Source organism: Alosa pseudoharengus, unplaced genomic scaffold (assembly GCF_046254945.1).
Source record: "Alosa pseudoharengus isolate Yale_2024_CS ecotype anadromous, Long Island Sound unplaced genomic scaffold, YU_APseudo_1.1 YU_APseudo_1.1_scf_9, whole genome shotgun sequence".
Lineage (NCBI taxonomy): Eukaryota > Metazoa > Chordata > Actinopteri > Clupeiformes > Clupeidae > Alosa > Alosa pseudoharengus.
Window position 1 is genome coordinate 31,962,985 of NW_027468881.1, and position 20,265 is coordinate 31,983,249.

Here is a 20,265-nt window from a genome sequence, read left to right on the forward strand (position 1 = left end):
TCATGTTCTACTTGACCCATTTCTCTCGAGCGCTGTGGTAAAATAATGGAGCGAGAAATGGAGGAAACTCCATTTAAGGGATGGAGAGTTTAATAGGCAGAGCTAGAGACAGATTAAGAGAAAATGGAAGACTGAAAGGGAAATAGATCTTGTGAGGGGGAGAGAGAGAGAAAGACATGGATTGAGAGACACAGGGAGCTTGAGAGGGAGAGAGTGACAGAAAAGAAAGTTGGTGTATGTGTGTGACTGTGTTCCTGCGCCACTCAGCTGCCCCGGGACTGGGAGGAGGTCCGTGTGACAGTGGTGCGCCCAGGGCCCATCCCCACCAGCAGCCCGTGTGGAAACACCATCCCTGCAGACGACCTGCTCACTGCATCACTGCCTGCTGGATCCAGGTCTGGACACACGGACACACACACACACACGCACACTCATACACACACACACACACACACACACACACACACACACACACACACAAAAACGCACGCATGCACGCACATACATACAGTACACACACACACACACACACACACACACACACACATACACACACACACACACACACACACACAAACAAATGCACGCACGCACACACACACACACACACACACACACACACACACACAAACGCATGCATGCACACACACATACACACACACACACACACACACACACACACACAGTAATTTCCTGTGTATTAGCCACATTGTGTTTAAACCGCAGGACAGTGTTTTATGCAAGTTAAAAAAAACAAAACCATATTAATAGCATATTAACTGCCCTCGTGTATTAACCTCATAGCTGAAGAAATTTAGCAAAATCAATGTTTAAACTGCGGCTAATGGTTGGGAAATTACGGTACACAGACACACATATAAGTGCATACACGCAAAATATGCCCAGTCATTCACAAACATAATTTTCCTTTCCTTCCATGGTATTGGCATGGTAACATGATAACATTTTGGATCTGTGCCTTGTTTTTGGTCCCATTTTGGCTTTCTGCCTGTTCCTCAGATATTTGGTCCTGTCCCAGCCCATTTGCCTTGAGAAAGGAGTGACCTACACCCTGCGCCTGGAATTCAGTCGCTACGCTGACCGCAACAGCATCTCCAGCGTGGCCAGCCCCAACATACTGGTGGACTCTGTGAGTGGCCCCCTATGTCCTGTAGACATCGGCCTTCATATCTGCTCATAGATCTGTCATCTCATCTGTACTGTACAGTGGATGAGTTTTTCTGTTGAAATGAAACATGCCAGTCCAGAGGGGAAAAAAACTCCACCTCAGTGTTTATTTTTCTACCATGTAAGTTTGATCATAAGGGCAGGAAGCTTGGTAACTGAAAGAGGAAGTGGAATTCATGAATGCAAATAGGACGAGTACTTCACCAGTGACTAATCCTCCCTCCATGAGTCTTTTCCTCATCACTCTCTCATCTTCTCTGCTTTCTTCTCCTCTCCTCCCTAGATCGTGCTCCTCCCTCGCTACTCCTCCTTGGAGATGTTCATCGGAGGCGACCCTGCCTCCATCGCCAGGAAGCAGAGCTATGAGCGTTATCGTTGCCATGACACCGCCAAAGGTGTATCGCGACCACAGATCAGCGACGTGTGTGCCAAACTCATCACCAGCATGTCAGCCATCATCAACGACGGAGCTCTACGTAAGTGGAGGGAGGAGACGCCGAAGGAAGAAAGAGGGGATAGAAGGGGGGCATAGGAGAGGAGGAGAGAGGGGATAGAAAGGGGGCATAGGAGAGGAGAGAGGGGATAGAAAGGGGGCATAGGAGAGAAAGAAAGAGGGGATAGAAAGGGGGCATAGGAGAGGAGAGAGGGGATAGAAAGGGGGCATAGGAGAGAAAGAAAGAGGGGATAGAAAGGGGGCATAGGAGAGAAAGAAAGAGGGGATAGACAGGGGGTATAGGAGAGGAGGAGAGAGGGGAGGACAGGGATATGCTGTGGAAGTGAGAGAAGAGAACGTTGAGCGAGGGGGTTGAGAGAGACCTGAGGTACTGCCATAGCTCTGCAATTAGCTCTGTGCAGGTGAAAAGCAGGAAACAGGTCTCAGACATGATGCACACGTTACATACTTCATATGACACATCTACAAGTTATAACATTGTATTTATTTGTTTTTTGTTTTTGTTCTGTCTGTAGCATGCCAGTGTGATCCTCAGGGGTCAGTGAACTTTGAATGTGACTCCCGTGGAGGTCAGTGTCGCTGTAGGCCCAACGTGATTGGCCGCCGCTGTGACCAATGCGCTCCAGGCACCTACGGATTCGGGCCCTCTGGGTGCAAAGGTGTGTATGAAAGACAACTGAAACAGATTGGGCAGAGGTTGTATCAACATTTACGTTTTTTGTTATCGCCTGACAAATCGGTCAGCCCAGGTTGAATTCCTGAACCTGCTGTTGCAAGTCTGTGTCACTTTGGATAAAATAATCTTCTAATTACCAGTGAACTTTAACTTTAACTTTACCCTATCATGGCCCCAGCTGTGGCATAACTGGCTGGGACACCTGCACCGAACGCCGGTGACCCGGGTTCAATTCCCGCCCCGTAGTCCTTTCCGGATCTCACCCCTGCTCTCTCTCCCATTCGCTTCCTGTCACTCTCCACTGTCCTATCATTAAAGGCATAAAAAGCACCAAAAAAATATACTTTAAAAAAAAAAATCACTTTTTATTTGACTCACTCTTGTGATTATGATGGTCATTTCACTTCATCAGTGTCCCTTGTTCCCTGTACACGTTCTCTTCCCCTCTTATGCCTGTCTCTGTCTGTTTGTTCCCATTCCCCATTCCTGCTGTCCAGTGTGTGAGTGCAGTGCCGAGGGCTCCCAGACGCGCTTCTGCGACCGCACCACGGGCAAGTGTTCGTGCCGGACCGGCGCCTTCGGGCCCAGGTGTGATGGCTGCCAGCCCGGGCACTGGGGCTTCCCCAGCTGCAAGCAGTGCCAGTGCAACGGGCTGGCCGAGGAGTGCCATCAGAGGACGGGCGCATGCCTCAACTGCAGGGGCAACGCCGCCGGAAACAACTGTGAGAGGTGAGGGGAGGGGTCACTGGGTTCAGACTAGAGGTGTGCCACTGCATTACAGCAGCTTTGTCTTTCAGCTGGGTTTTTTTTTGGTCTCCTTTTTTTTTTTGTCCCTTGTAGATCCGTAAGGGCAATACTCTGTGAAAAGACTCCAAGTCCAGGCACTCAGTAGGATGCAAAAAAGTAATAATACATGATACTTTTTTGCATCCTACTGAGTGCCTGGACCTGGAATCTTTTTCCAAACTGCTTTATGAACTTTTAACCCTTCCAAGAGCACCAGAGGATACAAGGGATACAGTACCTGTAGCGCTCCAGCTCCCCTTTTGTCTACTCTGTGAAAAGAGTTTGGCTTTATACCTTTGGAATTTTTCCAGTCATTGCAGCCTAGTGGGTGTAAACTTTGGGTTAATGTTGAAAGCATTCGACTAGCCTTTAACTAATCATCATTGACTACTATGGGAGCCAATCACTTAGCCACCTCCGATACAAGCTGACAAATTGGGCTTTTCTCATTTGGCAGTAAGGCAACAATGATTTTGCCCGTTTGTCCTCAGTGAAGAACATTACACAATCTGCATTGCTTCATATTCCGTACTTCTTTCAGATGTGCCAATGGCTTCTACGGCAACCCAGAGCTGGGCTCGGGGAACCAGTGCCGCCCCTGTCCGTGCCCAGAAGGACCCAGCAGCAGGCGACACTTCGCTGCGTCCTGCCACCAGGACCCCCGCAGTAGACATGTGGTCTGCAACTGCAATCAAGGCTATACAGGTGAGTCTGTCAAAACGTCCAGTGATCTAGTCTCTGCAGAGCTGTCCCAAAAGCCAATGACCGATTGGTGAGAAGGTAATGTGTATGTGCCATGTACCTGTTTGCCTTGTATGCCATTATCTATAGCAGTGGTTCTTAAACTGGGGGTCGCCAAAAATATTGGAGGGGTCGCGAAATGATTTGCAGAATCAAATTTTTATAAGGTTAAGGTTTTTAATCAAAGGCTGCCATTGACACGCCTTTGGTGATGACATAGCCTACCTATGAGAGAAGACATTTTCTGCCTTTACTTCCAATGCCCATCTCGCAACATTTCGAAGCCAAATTCTACCATTAGAAGGAAGGGGGTCGCAAGACTTGGCCCATGTTTTTTTGGGGGGTCGCCAGACAAAAAGTTTAAGATCCACTGGTCTATAGTTTAAGGTGTTTGATGAAATCTTGAACACTCCCTGCCTAGTTTTGTATGCCCTCATACCCTGCATCCATCCCTACAGCACATGGTTCTGAACTTCACCAATCAACAGCTACATTGGAGCTGAACTTAAATCTCATTACATTAGCAGTCAGCCCCTTTTTACTCAATGGTTATAAAGTGATGATTGTTGTTGTCTCCCCCCTCCCTTCAACTGGATATAGGTATGGTTAAGCGCTCTGAAGGCACCAACCTCAAGCGTGAGTAACGGTGAACTACGGCAAACCCCCAACCCTTTCCCTTTAGACCCTTTCAAGAGAGTTCCATTATCAGCATCATAGTTGGCCCCACAAGGCTTTCGTTTTAACATTCCATATGTTATCTTAATGCATAGGAAGTAGATTGTAGAATAGAATAGAACGTTCAAGCATTGTTTTTGTTTTTATTGTTGAAAGGGTTTATACCCCCCCCCCCCCCCCCCCCCCCCATCCCTCCCATCCTAGCTCTCGCATGGCTTCGGAACCCCACCACCCTCCTCCTATGGTGCTGCACCACCCTCCAACTTACTGTCCACAATACCCAACCACTGGATACAGCCATGTCCAAAATGACCCACTCTCTTTCCTAGGGCACTACACAGACCACTAGCTCAACACAGCCAGATCACTTTTGAACCAGACAGTTTGATTGTGAGAGTCATACTTCAAGCCACTGTTTGTGTGTGCCACTATCCACTCTGAGCACCTGTTGGTCACTTAACTAAGTGATCATGCATCAACTGGCCATAGAAACAGAGTGGACGATCTGGACATTTGGTGGAATTTTGCTGCAACATCTTGCAGTTCTGTGGCAAGCCAAAAATCCTATGATGTTGTGCATGCATACAGTAGACGGGGTCAGTTGACACAACCTTGAAAAAAAAAAAAAAAAAATTCCTTTTGCGACTCCTGCTGGAATCTGGAATTCAAACAGCGATGCCAGTTCTCCTCAAGTCTGATGCTGCTCACTGGAGGCTAGCGGGCATCGCACTGCTTCTCTCAGCTTTCCCTTTGATGGTCAGCCATCTCAGGATTGCATTTGGTCCACCAGGCTGCCCACCATTTCGGCCTAGTGCTCAGCTCCGAGGAGCACCACCCCCCCCGCCTCCTGGAGAGCGGCTGCTCATGACCATGTGTGGCCAGAGGGGTTCACATACTAGATACGGTTAGACGGAGGGAAAGCACGAATAGAGTGAGGATGCTTTATTGTTTCCAATGGTCTTAAAACAACATTAGGCAACTACTAGACACTTTTTTGAGGTACGCTTTTATCAGAAAACTAGTTTTGGTATCATCTTCTTTTTGATGGTAGGCTATATGTTCATGTGAAGGACTGATAAAGTGTAATTTCCACCAGCAATCCAGGATGGACTATGCCAGCGGTTCCCAAACTTTTTTCCCCGCGGACCACCTTCTACATCCTGACTCGGCTCGCGTACCCCCACCATCCAACACATAAAAAAGTAACTCATTCTATTGACGCATTCCAGGCATCGTTGTTTAATTAGCCGCCCTACATGATAACATAATCAAAATGTGCAACTGGTCTATGAGTTCTCACGTTATAAAAAAACAGTGTGGAGAACCACATTAGAATGGTTAGGTAGCATCTCACTGCAGACCACGCACTGTGGCTTTGGGCAGTCTGTCTCCCAATCCACGTGAAGCCTAGGGCTATATGCCTCATCATATTTTCGTTTTCTTCGCGCAGTCTTTTCTGTCTCGTTCTTTCTTTTACCCCCCTGCGCTCCATCTCCACCTTCATTAGTCTGCCCCCCATCCCATTCCATCGTTACCTGTGTCCTGCTCTGTTTCTCTCGCTTCTCTTCGATCGCTTTAATTAGGCCTTTTGGACAGTGTCCCTGTTTTTAGCCAGTTTTCTATGTTTACGCAGCCTTCTACCTATAGCCTCTACCTAGCCTATACTTCAACGAAACTAACGCGCCATATATTCTGGCTGCCCGCAAGAAATCACGTGTAGCCTATTGTGTGTAGCTTATTTTTTAATGAAAACATACCCTATTATAGAGTTTACAAATGATTTCCTTTAATTTCACGTTTCCATATCATTATAACCTGATTCGAAATCATGTATTATTTATGAATTAATTAGAGTATTAATTAATTAATAATTTTTAACTCCTTTCCGCCATTGCCCTTTTCATCTCGCGTACCCCCTAGTGGCAGCTCGCGTACCACCGGGGGTACGCGTACCACAGTTTGGGAATCCCTGGACTATGCAATCCCGCCTAATGCTGGCTATATTGCCAAAAGGCAGTAGTGTGCATGTCAGCAAGCCTCTATCAGTGCCAATTAAGCTGTAGGTGGTGTGCGCAAGGTTTTGCATGCCTTTTAGATAGCTAGTTTGCTAATTTTTGACCAAAATGCCATTGTCCTGCTTTAAGACATAAAGCGAAATAGTCACTCTCTAGTTTGATACAAGAACATTATTTTACCTCTCCACAAAAAAGCAATTTACTGTAACAATTTGTGTGATGCATCATAGGATTGCAGTATACACCGGGAAAGTTGACCTAGCAGTGGAGAGTCACCAGGGACCAAGTGATTAAGTTAAAGCAAATCTAAATAAATGAATAAAAAGAATTAAGTCAAATTAATTAATTAAAGAATTAAGAAAATCGTATCGTCACTCAAATTGACATTTCACATAAGAATCACACAAATAGATAACATTTGTTAATGGATGGTTAGATAACATTAAGTAAATGGAATTTTCTCCCCACCCCTAAACTCAGCAGTCCCTCTCCTCTCTGACAAGTTTCTCTCTGCTCTGCAGCAAGTGAGGAATGCAGTTAAGAAGACCAGAAGCTTTCAAAACAGCAGCTGCAGGGTCTCTTCCAATCCCAGAACCTCAACACCCTTCATCCCTCTTCTACCTCCACTATACCCCCCCCCCCCCACACACACACACACACACTACCACCACCACCATCCTATGCCACCGCGACCTGCGCTTCAACAACCCTCAGCAGTGGGAGAACAGGCCAAGAATGTCCTCCTTGTTTCTCCCAAATTTTCTCAGGAATACGTCGCTCATCTGTGAGAAAGCCAAGACTTCACTTTCACTGCCAAGTCCCACGATGAGTCTAATCCGTCCTGGGGAGTGTTCCGCTAATAACCTGGGACTCAGCCTTCGCTTAATCATAATCTGGCCGCATTCCTCTGTTTTTTTAACTCCAGATGTCAGAAGCCAGGATTATGTTTGGTCTGACTGGAGTAATTTGGAATAATGCAATTTGACAGATGCATTCCTACATTTGCCTTCACCGCATTGTCCATTTTTGTATCTTACCTTTATGGTACAAGATTCGTCTCAAGAATGTCGGAATCTTTTTTTTTTTAGACACTGCTTGTGAGGTGCAAGAACAATTCTGATGAGCTACAATCAAAGAAATGTCTGCACGGCAGACATTTTAAATCTATCAACGAGCTTCGAGAGAGTTTCTTATAGCTGGTTAAGATTTATCACACTGACCTTTTGCTGGAAAAGTCTCACATGGTTTTACCTTCTGTGCAAAACATCCAGCAGACATGTGTTTAGTGAAGTGGAACAGAGTCGTCACCTGAGTTATGTTATCCGTAGAGGCATACATCATATGATGTACTCTCCAGACGCTGCAAAGCTGCCAAGGGATTTTAGCTTTACAGTTAGAGGAGAGGTAGGCTACTGCTGTTACTGTCGCTTTTGTCTGGTGTACCTCAACCAGTGTCTACGAAACCCAATGTCCCTAAGATCCCTTCTAATCGCTAATCACTGTCTGCCCCTGTCAGTGTACAACTACCCACAATCCTCCACAGTTACGTCTGTTGTGTTTTCACCTCTGGTTGACCTGTCGCTCTCCTCTGCCCGCCAGGTGCGCGCTGTGATGAGTGTGCCCCCGGGTACTATGGCAACCCCTCTCAGCCAGGGGGGCGGTGCCAGGCGTGTCGCTGTAACAACAACATTGACCTGTCGGACCCAGCCTCCTGTGACCCACGGACGGGAGACTGCAGGAAATGTCTCTACAACACCGAGGGGCCCGACTGCGGCGTGTGCAAGAGTGGTTACTATGGTGATGCCTCGCGCCGAAATTGCAGAAGTAAGTTCATGTCTTATGCAGGGATAGAAAGTACTATTGTGTATGCTGAGTCTTTGACTTGGCTCTTGGATCTTTGATCAGGCTCTTAGCAGGTACTTTGATCAAAACGTATTTGTTAGTTAGTCCAGTTAAGTCCAGTTTTATTAATTCGTGCCACGACTAACAGGTTGAATAGTTCATGTAAATAACATGTTATATCTCCACAGAGTGTACTTGTAACTTCCTGGGCACCGCACGTGACCAGTGCATGGCGAAGGAGGACTGTGTGTGCCAACGCTCCTCTGGCCAGTGCCAGTGTCTGCCCAACGTGAGCGGCCTCACCTGTGACCACTGTGCCCCCAACTACTGGAACCTGGCCAGCGGACGAGGCTGCGAGGCATGCGGCTGTGATCCCAACAATGCCTACACCCCAGCTTGCAATGAGGTGTGTGTGTGTGTGTGTGTGTGTGTGTGTGTGTGTGTGTGTGTGTGTGTGTGTGTCTTGGCCTCCATATGAAGGGCACAGTACAACACAGCACACCATTCTGATGCTCTGCAACCCATTGTAACCTGTGTGTGTATGTGTGTGTGTGTGTGTGTGTGTGTGTGTGTGTGTGTGTGTGTGTGTGTGTGTGTGTGTGTGTATGAGAGTATGAGTGTATGAATGTATTTACTATTTAGGTGTATGTGAAAGCATTCACGTGTGTATGTGCATGCTTGTGTGAGTGTGTTTTTGACTCCCATCCTCTACTGTACCCGTTTGATGACTAATACTGTAGCTCTGTGTTTCTTAGTTCACAGGCCAGTGTCAGTGCCGTCAGGGCTTCGGCGGAAAGACCTGCCGCGACTGCCAGGAGAACTTCTGGGGCGATCCTCGAGTCCAGTGCCGAGGTGAGCATACTCCTCAGTGTAACACTATGGTCCACTACCATCTTAGACCCTTTCAACAATAAAAACAAAAACAATGCTTGAATGTTCTATTTGGTTCCCAATCTACTTCCTCTGCATTAAAGGTGCGATTTGTAGGATTGTTACCAAACGTTCTGTAGGCCAAAATCAAAACACTGGTGAACGTTCTCAAGACTACCAGACGCGAGCCTCTTCTGGGTTGCCAGATGTAATGAAGACTTAGCTAACGTTAGTTGACCTGCCACTGCTTTAACGTTTCTCCAACCATGACCCAGCTACACATTACGGAAACAGTGAAAACAAAAAATACCTCTCTAACCAACGTAACATATTTAGCTGAAGTTAGCGATGCAAATGAAGTTTAGCTTAGGCTACCTGTTGTGGAGAAATATGGCCAGCTCTGCGTCAGACTTGATATTCTTCGTTTGATGAAGACGTCACCATCTCAGGAAGCTCCTCCGATGTCCACCTAATGTGTTTCTTGTTTTAATTTTGGAAATTTGCCTGCCTCTCGTAGGCGTTCATGACTACAACTGACAGCTGTTGACAGTAACTGGCAACCCAAATAGGAGGACGCGCTAGCCCATTATTAATACGCTATTCTAGAATTAATCGTTCAAAACATAAACGAAAATTCCAAGAGATTCCGCCCCGTAACTCATTTCTTTTCCATGGGTTTTACGGGGTTTTACGGGTTAGAGTAATGTTGTCAAATAAACAATTACTTCAATTCATCGTGTTTCCTTACTGTCTGACAACATATGGTGATAATTTTTGGAATGGTTACAGTTTATTTTCCATTATTTCCTACATACTGGACCTTTAAGATAACATATGGAATGTTAAAACGGAAGCCTTGTGAGGCCAACTATGATGCTGATAATGGAACTCTCTTGAAAGGATCTCTGTTAATGCCCAACCGCACCACTTACAATAACTATAAAGACAACCTTATGTATAACAAAAGGGATATTTTCTCATAATCTCAATAGATAAAACACTCTCCTTGAAAGTTTTATGAAAGTGACGTCTAAAATTCGACAGGTCCTCATTGGCTGTCAGCGCTTTTTTGTCGTTCTCAAAATCACTCTTAAAAAAGTGATCCCCAATAAGTATCACTACTCCAGTGCTCCATGGCTGGGATTTGTAGTTACTGACCTGCTATTATCATTGACCAGTAGTGACCCTCTACCCCCGCAGGTTGTGACTGTGACCCCCGTGGCATTGAGACATCTCAGTGCAACAGGGTGACGGGCCACTGCGTGTGCCAGCAGGGGGTGTCGGGGGTGCGCTGCGACCAGTGCGCCCGCGGATTCTCCGGCACCTTCCCTGACTGCCAGCCGTGCCACCAGTGCTTCGGCGACTGGGACCGCATTGTTCAGGACCTGGCGGCCAGAACTAAATCGCTGACGGACCGGGCCAAAGAAATCCAGACGACTGGCTTGACTGGGCCATACGAGAAGAGATTCAAGGAGCTTGAGGACAAGTTGGCGCAGGCAAGGGGTATTGTCAACGCCCGGAATGCCACCGCAGAGGCTGTCACCACCCTGATGGGCATGATTGAGGATCTGAGGTAGGATGGTCAGAGGATGAGAAGGTGCACTTACTGAAAATACACATAAAAAGCCCAAACAAATGTAAATACACTCAAGAAATGTAAACAATTGCACTATGTAAAAGTTAACTCAAAACATTTTGGATGCTTCCTACATGTCCACACATAAAAATATACATTAACACAGTCAGAGCCACATACAGCACATTGCAGTACACACCCACAAATACAGATACTGACACACATCTGATCTGAAATCATACCCGTCTTTACCACATTTTTCAAAATGTCATGCAGTAATACAGTGAAAATAAGTACACTATATTTTACTGTAATGTACCGTAGTTTCATTTTGCACACTTTGTCTCATGATTCACACAGGTCCCGTATTGGAGAGACCACAGACACGCTGAATCGGCTGGAGGGAGACCTCACCAACGTGCAGGACAACAATTATGAAGCCAGTAATGAGCTAAGCAGCCTGGAGAGGGAAGCCAAGGAGCTCAACCTGACCTGCGATGGCCTCAACCGCCAGCTGGATATCCTCAAAAACTCCAACTTCCTCGGTTAGACTGCTTAACATTTAACTATAACATAATAATAACAATAATTTAGACTTATAATTAATACTGTAGGCTTATTATGAAATAAGAGTATGATTATAAATCAAGTGTATCAAAACAGTGCATTATATCCTGCAGGTATATAAAAACAAATGTCTAACATTAATGAAGGGTGGTACTAAAGAAATCAACACATTGTCTTCTTCTTCAGGTGCATATGATAGCATCCGCAGTTCCCACAACAAGTCTCGAGATGCGGAGCGCCGTGCCAACCAGGCGACCACAGACATCCCCAGTACCGTTAGCCAGTCAGCTGCAACTCGCCGCAAGACTGAGCGGCTCATCGCTGACAAGAAAGATGACTTTAACCGAAAGAACGCTGCCAATAAGCGTGCCTTGCTTGATCTCAACGCCAAAGCCCAGAACCTGGACATGAAGAAACTGAATGAGAAGGTCAGACGCTGATGCCAAAATTATCCATACCACTGGGTGACTGGTTTATTTTGCTAAGATGGGAGTGATGGGAGTTTCTTTCTTGTTGACAAACTGCTTCATAATCTCTGCGTAGGACCTCACCTGTCTTCCTCCCTTAACCAGGTCTGTGGTGCTCCAGGTGACGCCCCTTGTGAAGAGAGTCCGTGTGGAGGAGCTGGTTGCCGTGACGACAATGGCAAGCGCCACTGCGGTGGCTTGAACTGCAACGGTGCCGTGGCCAAGGCTGACAGTGCCCTGGACAAATCCAAATATGCCGAGAAAGAGCTGAACCGAGCTATGGCCGAGGTGGAGGAACTCTTCCAGAAGGTGAGCTGGGGGACTAGCCGCAGCACTGGGAAGACCTACTGTACATTTTCCCCCTCTTTTGGAACCACTATGTTAAACGCTCGATGGTGACGGGCAGCGCTGCGACCGTCGACTTCAAGGCACCTAACACTTGACTAACCCTAGTGCCTTCAAGCAGCGCTGCTTGGAAAATGACGTTGTTTAACGTGTTAACGTTAAACGTGTTAAACGTGTTAACGTGTTAAACACTGTTGGTTTTACACCTTTCACAAAGTGAACAAGAAAAATAACCTGCAGACTCACTGCACACTAAAGTGTTATTCCTTAACTTTTCATTAAGTAGCATTACCCAGCCTCTTCTTTTGCATCAGCTTTCCTTTGGCCCTGCAGTACTCATCTTTATTTTGTGTGGTTTTCAGGTGGCAGATGCCAAGTCCAAGGCTGAAGAGGCCAAGGACAAAGCCCAGGCAGCGCTGGAGAAAGCCAACGACACCAAGAACAAGGTGGAGCGCTCCAACAATGACCTCCGCGACCTCATCAAGCAAATTCGTGACTTCCTTACGCGTGAGTCCAAGCCAACCATCTATTGTAACAGAACCTAATGACAAAGACACGTCACTAAACACTAAAACATGTCAATAAATAGTAATAGGAGCAGGCCCCACTCTGTCTCTTTAGTCTCACGACATAGCACATAACCCGACAAGGCCCTGCACTGCCTCAGTATTTGCTACTTCTTCAAATCTCAAATCGTGGCACTTTTAGACATAATGTGCATAATGTGAACGGAAACCAAATGCATTGCCCATTGCCTCATTAATTGATGGGGTTTTTGTGCATAGTGGTAATGGGAACATTTGTGCCTTTCACAGAGGAGGGTGCTGACCCCGACAGCATTGAGATGGTGGCCAATCGTGTCCTGGAGCTGTCCATCCCAGCCTCCCCTCAGCAGATCCGGCATCTGGCCGAGGAGATCAAGGACCGCGTCAGGAGCCTGGCCAACGTGGACGCCATTCTGGAACAAACACAGGACGACGTGCGCAAGGCTGAGCAGCTGCTTCACAACGCCAAGAGAGTCAGGTACCTTACAGCTGGCCTCTGGCCCTCCTTTAGGGTGCATCCTGTTGAGTTTTCAATTCTCTTTTGTAGAGTTGTTGTTTTTCTCCCTTCTTTTCGAAATCCTTTGGTAGTCTATTTTGCCCTTTGTAGCAGCCTGTTCTGTTCCACAGACTTTGGCCTTACCTGCCCTCCTCACTCTTCTGATTACATGTATTTTATCCTTACACTCTTTCATACCTTTACACAACGTAGAAACAGAGCAGAGGGGGCGAAGAACGCTGCCGAGATGGTGCAGAAAGCACTGGACGATACCCGCAAGGCCCAGGCTGCTGCAGAGAAGGCCATTAGAAGAGCCAAGGATGACATTGGACTCACTGAAACCCGACTGGCTCAGGTAACCCTTCACAGCCATAGATTTGAAGGTGGTGGGAGGACTGGACAGAAATGTTTGTCAAAAGTGAAAGAACAATATTCCAGTATTACTAATCGACTAATAGTTATTTTTGTCTTTTAATGTTATATTATGTATAGATTTATGACATGGATTTAGGTCAAAAGGAAACATTTGATGGACTTAAATAGTGATATTCCTCCACATGCAACTGTGCATCTTTAGATCGAGTCTGAGACGACCGCCAGTGAGCAGCACTTGAAAGAAGCCATGGACCGGCTGGGTATCTTAGGCCAGGAGATTGATGCCCTGAAAGCCAAACGTGCCACCAACAGCCTGGAAGCAGCTCGAGCAGAAGAGACAGCCACTATGGCACGAGACAAAGCCAATGAGGCCAAACAGGTGAACATGACTGTCTGTTACAGGCACACCATAAATGTTAGCTTTTAAATAAGCTATTTGTCAAGAAATTGCTAGTTAGTCATGATACTGAACTGAACACTGGTGCAACTGCTAAACCCCTCATGACTATAGTGAAACTAACAAAGATGTTACCATTGTTGGCTTTAAGTATGGAAATTGTAGTTTCTCAATCTCATTTGGGATTTGAGAAGCAGGGTTAGGGAAATTGCATTCACATCGCTTCACATCAGCAGAACAGCATGAGAATGGGGCAGATGTGAACAACACGCAAACTCTTGGGACATGGTGGTGTCATCCACGCATCTGCTTATGTAACAGGTAGCTGGCTGGTAGCTGGCTACCATTACCCCTACACTGTTGATATTCTCTGATTGTGATGAGTCATCGCTGTTCCTGTTGCTAGATGTCTTTAATCTATGTGTTTTGCAGATTCTGGACGGCGAGCTGACTGATAAGTACCGCACAGTGCAGGAACTGGTGGGCACAAAAGCCAGAAAAGTTCACGATGCCAAGAAGAAGGCAGAGCGCCTGAGAGATGAGGCCAAAGACCTCCTGAAGGATGCTCAGAACAAGCTTCAGAGACTAGCAGGTGAGTGGAGGGGTGAAAGGGCATGGTAGGTCCAGAGAGCATGTGAACAAGAGGGCTAAAGGCTGCATAAAACCTGGTGAAGCTCTGAAATGGTTTAGATTAGTGTATTGGAGGGATTTAACTGATAATTTATCAATATCCTGTCCGTTCATCAATCAAAAGCAAGAGTTACTTACTTACTGACACTATATTGCAGCCATCTTACATTTTGTCAGGATGCTATTTCCCCCTTGTGGTAGGAAGGGGGCATTACAATGACATGAGCCATGCTTTTGTTTTGCTCATAAGCAATACTGATTATTTAGTTATTTTTGTCAGCAATAACAATGTTTCCACACAGAAATACAGTTAAATACAATTCAATACAATGTGTGTGTGCATCTACAGAGCTTGAGAAAGACTATGAAGAAAATCAGAAAACTTTAGAGGGGAAAGCCCAGCAGCTAGATGGACTGGAGGGCAAAATGAAGGCCATCCTGGACGACATCAACAAGCAGATTCAGATCTACAACACCTGCCAATAAACAGCTTGATCTCTGCACAGCCTTGTGTGCAGTTTTAAACACTCCAGAACTACTGAATCATCTCTTAGTAAAGGTGCCTTACTGACCTTCCATGTGTTAAATTCAGATGACCAATGGTAACTGCCTCAAGCTCTAACAGCTAAAAGCAATCCTACATTACATGGTCAGAACTGCTGTCTCTGTTTTCAAACCAAAGTATGAAAGTGTTCTAATGCAAAATATGATTAATTATACAGTATAATATGCTTTCATAATAGAAGTCAGTGTATACATACTTGTACATGTTTGTGAAATTAGTGTAAATATATTACGTGTGAATTTTATTTAATGAATTGGAGATAAGAGCATTATCAAATACTGTAATTCACATCTGTTTATTAACAGACGTTTTACCTCCATAAACATGCCATTTTGTTCTTTGGAAATAAATACCTTTTGAGAGCAAAATAAAATATTAAAAAAATACAGTCTGTTACATTAAGAACATCAGTTTATAGACACATGGAATATTGTTGTTTGAATGTGTAGGCTATTCATTAAAAGAGAAACATTGAGGATGTGTAGCCTATTTCTGAGTATTTTGGGCCTTTTTTCTTGACTGTTGTAGTTTTAAAAAATAAAATATAAAGTTAGCTTTATTTAACTCTGAGACTGGGTCTATACCACACATGTTTAGTACAGCCGTGAAACTGTTTGACTAAATAGGTTGTTAAATTGTGATCCAGGGTAGCCTATGAATATGATTGAATGATTTAGCCTATGAGCAATGCTAGTAAGATCCACAGAGAGGACCCATTGTAATGAATTGATTGATCCAAGAGAGGACGCTCTAAATCTGCAAATTGTGGCAATTTCTCTATAATCTAAACTATTTGGATAAAGAAAGAAACCGCACACTGCATCAGCCCACTTTCTCTAGTATCATGCAGCTCTTTGATAATTCTGGTACCATGTTTCTAAACAACAATTTTACATTAACTACACATAACAGTGGGCCAACTGACAATGAGATGAGATTATAGCCTACTGTAGTGCGCCTGCTGTGGAGAGCTAGGTTGTTGAAGACCTATGTCATATGATTGGGAAGTCATGCGGCGCTGTCTTCAGGAAGTAGGCTGCGCGGTGTGGATTTCGATCTAGTCTGTTTTTGTTCCCAAACAAAGTGCGAGTCATCGCCCGGTGAGTCCATAGGAGGAGGTGGAGGAGCACCTAGCTTAGGTCTATGGGAATTATTCTTTAGAAGTCATAAGCCCTATTCTAAATTGACACAAAATGGGACCAGGTTAGAATTTTCTAGAAAATCCGTATAGAGAAGATTATATGGTTTCCGCGCAGGACATTCAGCGGCCCGTTGCCGTATCAAGAAGCCTCGGGCTGAATTGATTCGGACTCGCTGGCCATTGTTGGCAAACGAGTAACGAAGAAAACGGACACCTAACAGCTAACGAAATGTGAGTGTGATGTGATTTTTTGAACGTATGTATTTGTGTGACAGCGGTAAAGTATGTTGCTTATAGACATGTTGTTGTCTTATGCGACTGCAAACCCTCGTGTTTCCTTCTCGATAAATAACGAAAGCAAACACACCGGCGGAGTTCCATGATAACATTAGCAAGTGAGCTAGGGAGAAACCTAGCTGCTAGCATTGTAGAAGCTTCTTTATGTTGCTGCTGTAGGTTGCTAGCTAACATTAGCTTAGTAGACGCTAGCTAGCGTGTGTCGACCTTCGCATTAACGTAAATGTTTGACAAGCTCATGGTGATGTTAATCGTTGTGATTTAATATCATATTTAACGTTTAATTGTTTAGCTAACTTTATTAATTAGGTGAAGTGATGTCTATCTCTGAAGTTGTGATCTCCTTAGCAAGGTGTCTACGACATGTTCCCTCGAAGCCGGTCTGTGAGCTATTAATGTTAACGTCCATTCTAGTGTCTAGTTAAAGCCTTGCTAGGTCGTCTGTGTGAGTGTAAATAGCCCTGGCATCGGTGCAAATAGTAATATATTCTCGGTAACACCTGACTACAATAGTTGTGTCGATTATGGGGGTCAGTTGTCCAGGTATGAAATGCATGTTTTTGCAGCAACGTTGTGGTAGCACTTATGAACACATTTTTTTGCGACGCAAATGAAATACGCATCAGGCATATCCTATAATTATTTTACTGTCTATAGCTGTAATGAAGTTGTATTTTGGTTGTTACTTATGTCTCAAGCATGGATGGTGGTTACTTGATGTTGCCCTTACGTCATTTGCCAACGCTATGGCCTCTCTTAGATCCTAGTAATTGTACTCTTCAATAATATTAGCGCATATTTTTACATACTTTGGATGTGCGTAATTCGTGACATTCATCAGCATTATGAATATACTTCAGTCTGTAGTAACGCTAGCTTTAATGACCTCTTTCTCACCACGGTCATCGTGCAACAGCTCCTCCTGATTCTGTTCTGGGAGTGTTCTGACCCAAAACGTCGCCAAGATAGCTGGACCGAGTAGGAAGCGACACAGCTCAGAACCAGACCCCAGCGGCAGCGGCGGGAGTGAGGCGGGCGACGGACGGCCAGTCAGCGGAAAGTGGCTGAAAATGGCCAGCAGCAACAACAGCACTAGCACGGGAGAGACGGGTCGCAGGAGGGTCCAGCGCGGTTCCGACGACGCTGGCAGCACCAGCAAAAAGAAGCAGAAGGACCGGGCCAACCAGGAGAGCAGGGAGGCCAAGCGCGCTGCAGCTGGCTCCATCAATACAGAAGCCAAGAAAGGTGAGCAGCAGAGTCAGGTCTCAGTGACTTGAACAGTTGTCAGTCTCTGTTAAGCAATGTGCCCCATTAATATGTGAATATAAGAATGCATAGAGAGTTGATTTTGCATTTTTGCAATCTGTGTGGATGCTAACAATCTGAATATTGTGGTTGCCTTTGCTGGAAGATAATTTATTCTTCAAGTTGAGTGTCAGGTTTTGTGTCTGCAGTGAGCTGATTACAAGTGATAATTGGCTTTTTTTTCTAACTGAAGTGTACTATCCTGTTAATCCACGTTGTCTGCTGGGTTGCACTCCAATTTCTAAAGCAACTCATTTTTTTCCCAGTCCAATCTCTAGCACTTTCAAATGCTCAGTGTTCTTTCTTTTTTGTGAAGCCTGGATTCTATCGATTGGCAACTCTGCAGCAGCACCCAGGGATCAATAGTCTTTAGAGACCAAACTCTGAGAAGGCACAAGTCCATCAATTCCCTCAGTGTGTTGTGGCAGCGGGCCATGCAGTTAAATGCCTTTCACTGAGAGCAGGTCATGCAGTCCTTGATGTTGTGGTGTATTCTGCAATACGGCCTTACCCGTGAAGTCAGTGGCCAGCAGCAAAGAGCTCGGTTTTAAGATTAGAGCTGATTTGAGCCTCTTCTGAAATGAGGCGTAAAATGTTAGGCTCTGTGTAGGTCAGCTGTCCTTAGTTTCCACTGCCTTAATACAAACTAAATGAGCCGAAAACATTCTAAAAGTTCTTTGCTCTCTTTGCTCTGTTGTTTATCCTTAACTTAAACTGAGGTTGCGTTTGATCATTTATTAATACGTGCAAGCTGCGCACGCAGTATTTTATATGTGCAGTGGAACGCTCCCTCCCTCTGAAATGTAGAGTTGTGTAGACTTGCTGTAATATCCTGTGTGGATTACCTCCAGTCCAGAGTCCTGAGGGAAGGAGCAAGTGACATTGTTTGTTCAGAAACAACACAACACAGCACAGCATAGCAAGCATACCTACTCAGCCGCAAAGGTGTTCAGTTTGTGAGAGAAGCAGGAAATTGTGCACTATAGCCTACGTGTGTGTGTGTGTGTGTGTGTGTGTGTGTGTGTGTGTGTGTGTGTGTGTGTGTGTGTGTGTGTGTGTGTGTGTGTGTGTGTGTGTGTGTGTGTGTGTGTGTGTGTGTGTGTGTGTGTGTGTGTGTGTGTGTGTGTGTGTGTGTGTGTGTGTGTGTGTGTGTGTGTGGCCTGAAGGACTCTCTAGATTTTGCCGGAGGAAGGGAGATAGACTTCCTCATGACATTCATGATTCCCTGTTGAATAAACTGCATGTTTACTGCAGTTCTTGTTTCAATAGATGTGCAGGCAAGACCAAACTGACCACAATCGCTTACATGTACAGAAAGGCAATACAGATTTTACAAGGATTTGAGTATTGATGATTGGTGGCGTCGTATATGCTGCATTTTGTTTTAGATTTTGTACCCGCTGTTGTGGCCACCACGGTTGCTACTCTCACCTCTGCAATTTCCACAGAGATATGGGAAAGTGAAAATGAAAGTTAAGTGCTGATGTCATTGGGTATGAAACAGCTCTCTGATTGTTTTGTAAGAACAACAACGAGACTCATGCGAAGGAGATGGCACTGAGTTGCTGCTCATTGTGCTATCCTCTATTTTGCCTTGCTGCTTAGTCTTTTACATCGTTGTGAATTTCATTTCACATGATGAACAGCGCAGAACAGATGAACTGAAGATTCAGTTAACCAAAACTGTATCTAGACCTAGACAAAACTGTCAAAAGCCTTTTCATACCGTTTACCCAGACAAATCGTCAGCTAAGTTGGTGATTTACCTTTCCTGCTGTCATGTGACTTGACCATCACAAATTAGCCAATTAAAATGTCAGTGCATGCAGAGTGCAACCCAAAGCGCTCCACATAATAAGATATTGACACATAAGACAAAAGATGCTGGACAGAGCGGCGTAGTCACCAGCGTACCCGCGGCAACAAGACATAGACAAACAAATTTACAAAATAACTAATGTAAACAAAAATAACAGCTCGCTGGTCAGCAACAACTCGGCGGCCGCGACAGATCTGTCATATGCAAGTTCTGTTGTAATGGGAATTATTGGACTACACAAGCACAATTTCACTCCCCATTTTTCCCAGATATGGAATAGCAGATACATAACATTGAGTTGCAAAGTATTAGCCCTATATTCCAGAGAGTGGAAAAAAATGGTCCCTAATGGAAATGGGGAAGGAATCATCCTGTCTTTCTGCATATTAAATATGAGTCCCAAATGCCAATTTTATAGCATCTTAACAGCCATTCCTAAAAGTCTGACTAATTTACTCACATCAACTGAGATATGTGGAATTGCAATCCAACT

General features: G+C 45.1%; 2 protein-coding genes across 8 annotated transcripts in view; both read left to right on the forward strand.

Moving 5' to 3' along the window:
- lamb2 (laminin, beta 2 (laminin S)) overlaps positions 1-15,688 on the forward strand; it is a 44,567-nt gene extending 28,879 nt beyond the window's left edge. Inside the window, exons 16-35 of one of the 2 annotated variants that reach the window (XM_076276090.1) lie at positions 268-395; positions 1,021-1,150; positions 1,472-1,664; positions 2,158-2,301; positions 2,816-3,047; positions 3,646-3,809; positions 4,446-4,481; positions 8,135-8,359; positions 8,566-8,783; positions 9,133-9,229; positions 10,448-10,820; positions 11,184-11,368; positions 11,577-11,818; positions 11,963-12,166; positions 12,565-12,709; positions 13,018-13,225; positions 13,457-13,598; positions 13,821-13,997; positions 14,448-14,607; positions 14,995-15,688. In XM_076276090.1, coding sequence (XP_076132205.1) covers positions 268-395; positions 1,021-1,150; positions 1,472-1,664; positions 2,158-2,301; positions 2,816-3,047; positions 3,646-3,809; positions 4,446-4,481; positions 8,135-8,359; positions 8,566-8,783; positions 9,133-9,229; positions 10,448-10,820; positions 11,184-11,368; positions 11,577-11,818; positions 11,963-12,166; positions 12,565-12,709; positions 13,018-13,225; positions 13,457-13,598; positions 13,821-13,997; positions 14,448-14,607; positions 14,995-15,131 — 3,540 coding nt within the window. In that variant the 3' untranslated portion in view covers positions 15,132-15,688. The remainder of the gene's footprint in view (positions 1-267; positions 396-1,020; positions 1,151-1,471; positions 1,665-2,157; positions 2,302-2,815; positions 3,048-3,645; positions 3,810-4,445; positions 4,482-8,134; positions 8,360-8,565; positions 8,784-9,132; positions 9,230-10,447; positions 10,821-11,183; positions 11,369-11,576; positions 11,819-11,962; positions 12,167-12,564; positions 12,710-13,017; positions 13,226-13,456; positions 13,599-13,820; positions 13,998-14,447; positions 14,608-14,994) is intronic. The other variant, XM_076276091.1, reaches the window with a different exon arrangement.
- Positions 15,689-16,247: 559 nt separating this feature from the next.
- Positions 16,248-20,265, forward strand: part of usp19 (ubiquitin specific peptidase 19) — a 32,533-nt gene continuing 28,515 nt past the window's right edge. For all 6 annotated transcript variants that reach the window (XM_076276860.1, XM_076276861.1, XM_076276856.1 and 3 more), the window contains exons 1-2: positions 16,248-16,582; positions 17,565-17,893. In XM_076276860.1, coding sequence (XP_076132975.1) covers positions 17,719-17,893 — 175 coding nt within the window. In that variant the 5' untranslated portion in view covers positions 16,248-16,582; positions 17,565-17,718. The remainder of the gene's footprint in view (positions 16,583-17,564; positions 17,894-20,265) is intronic.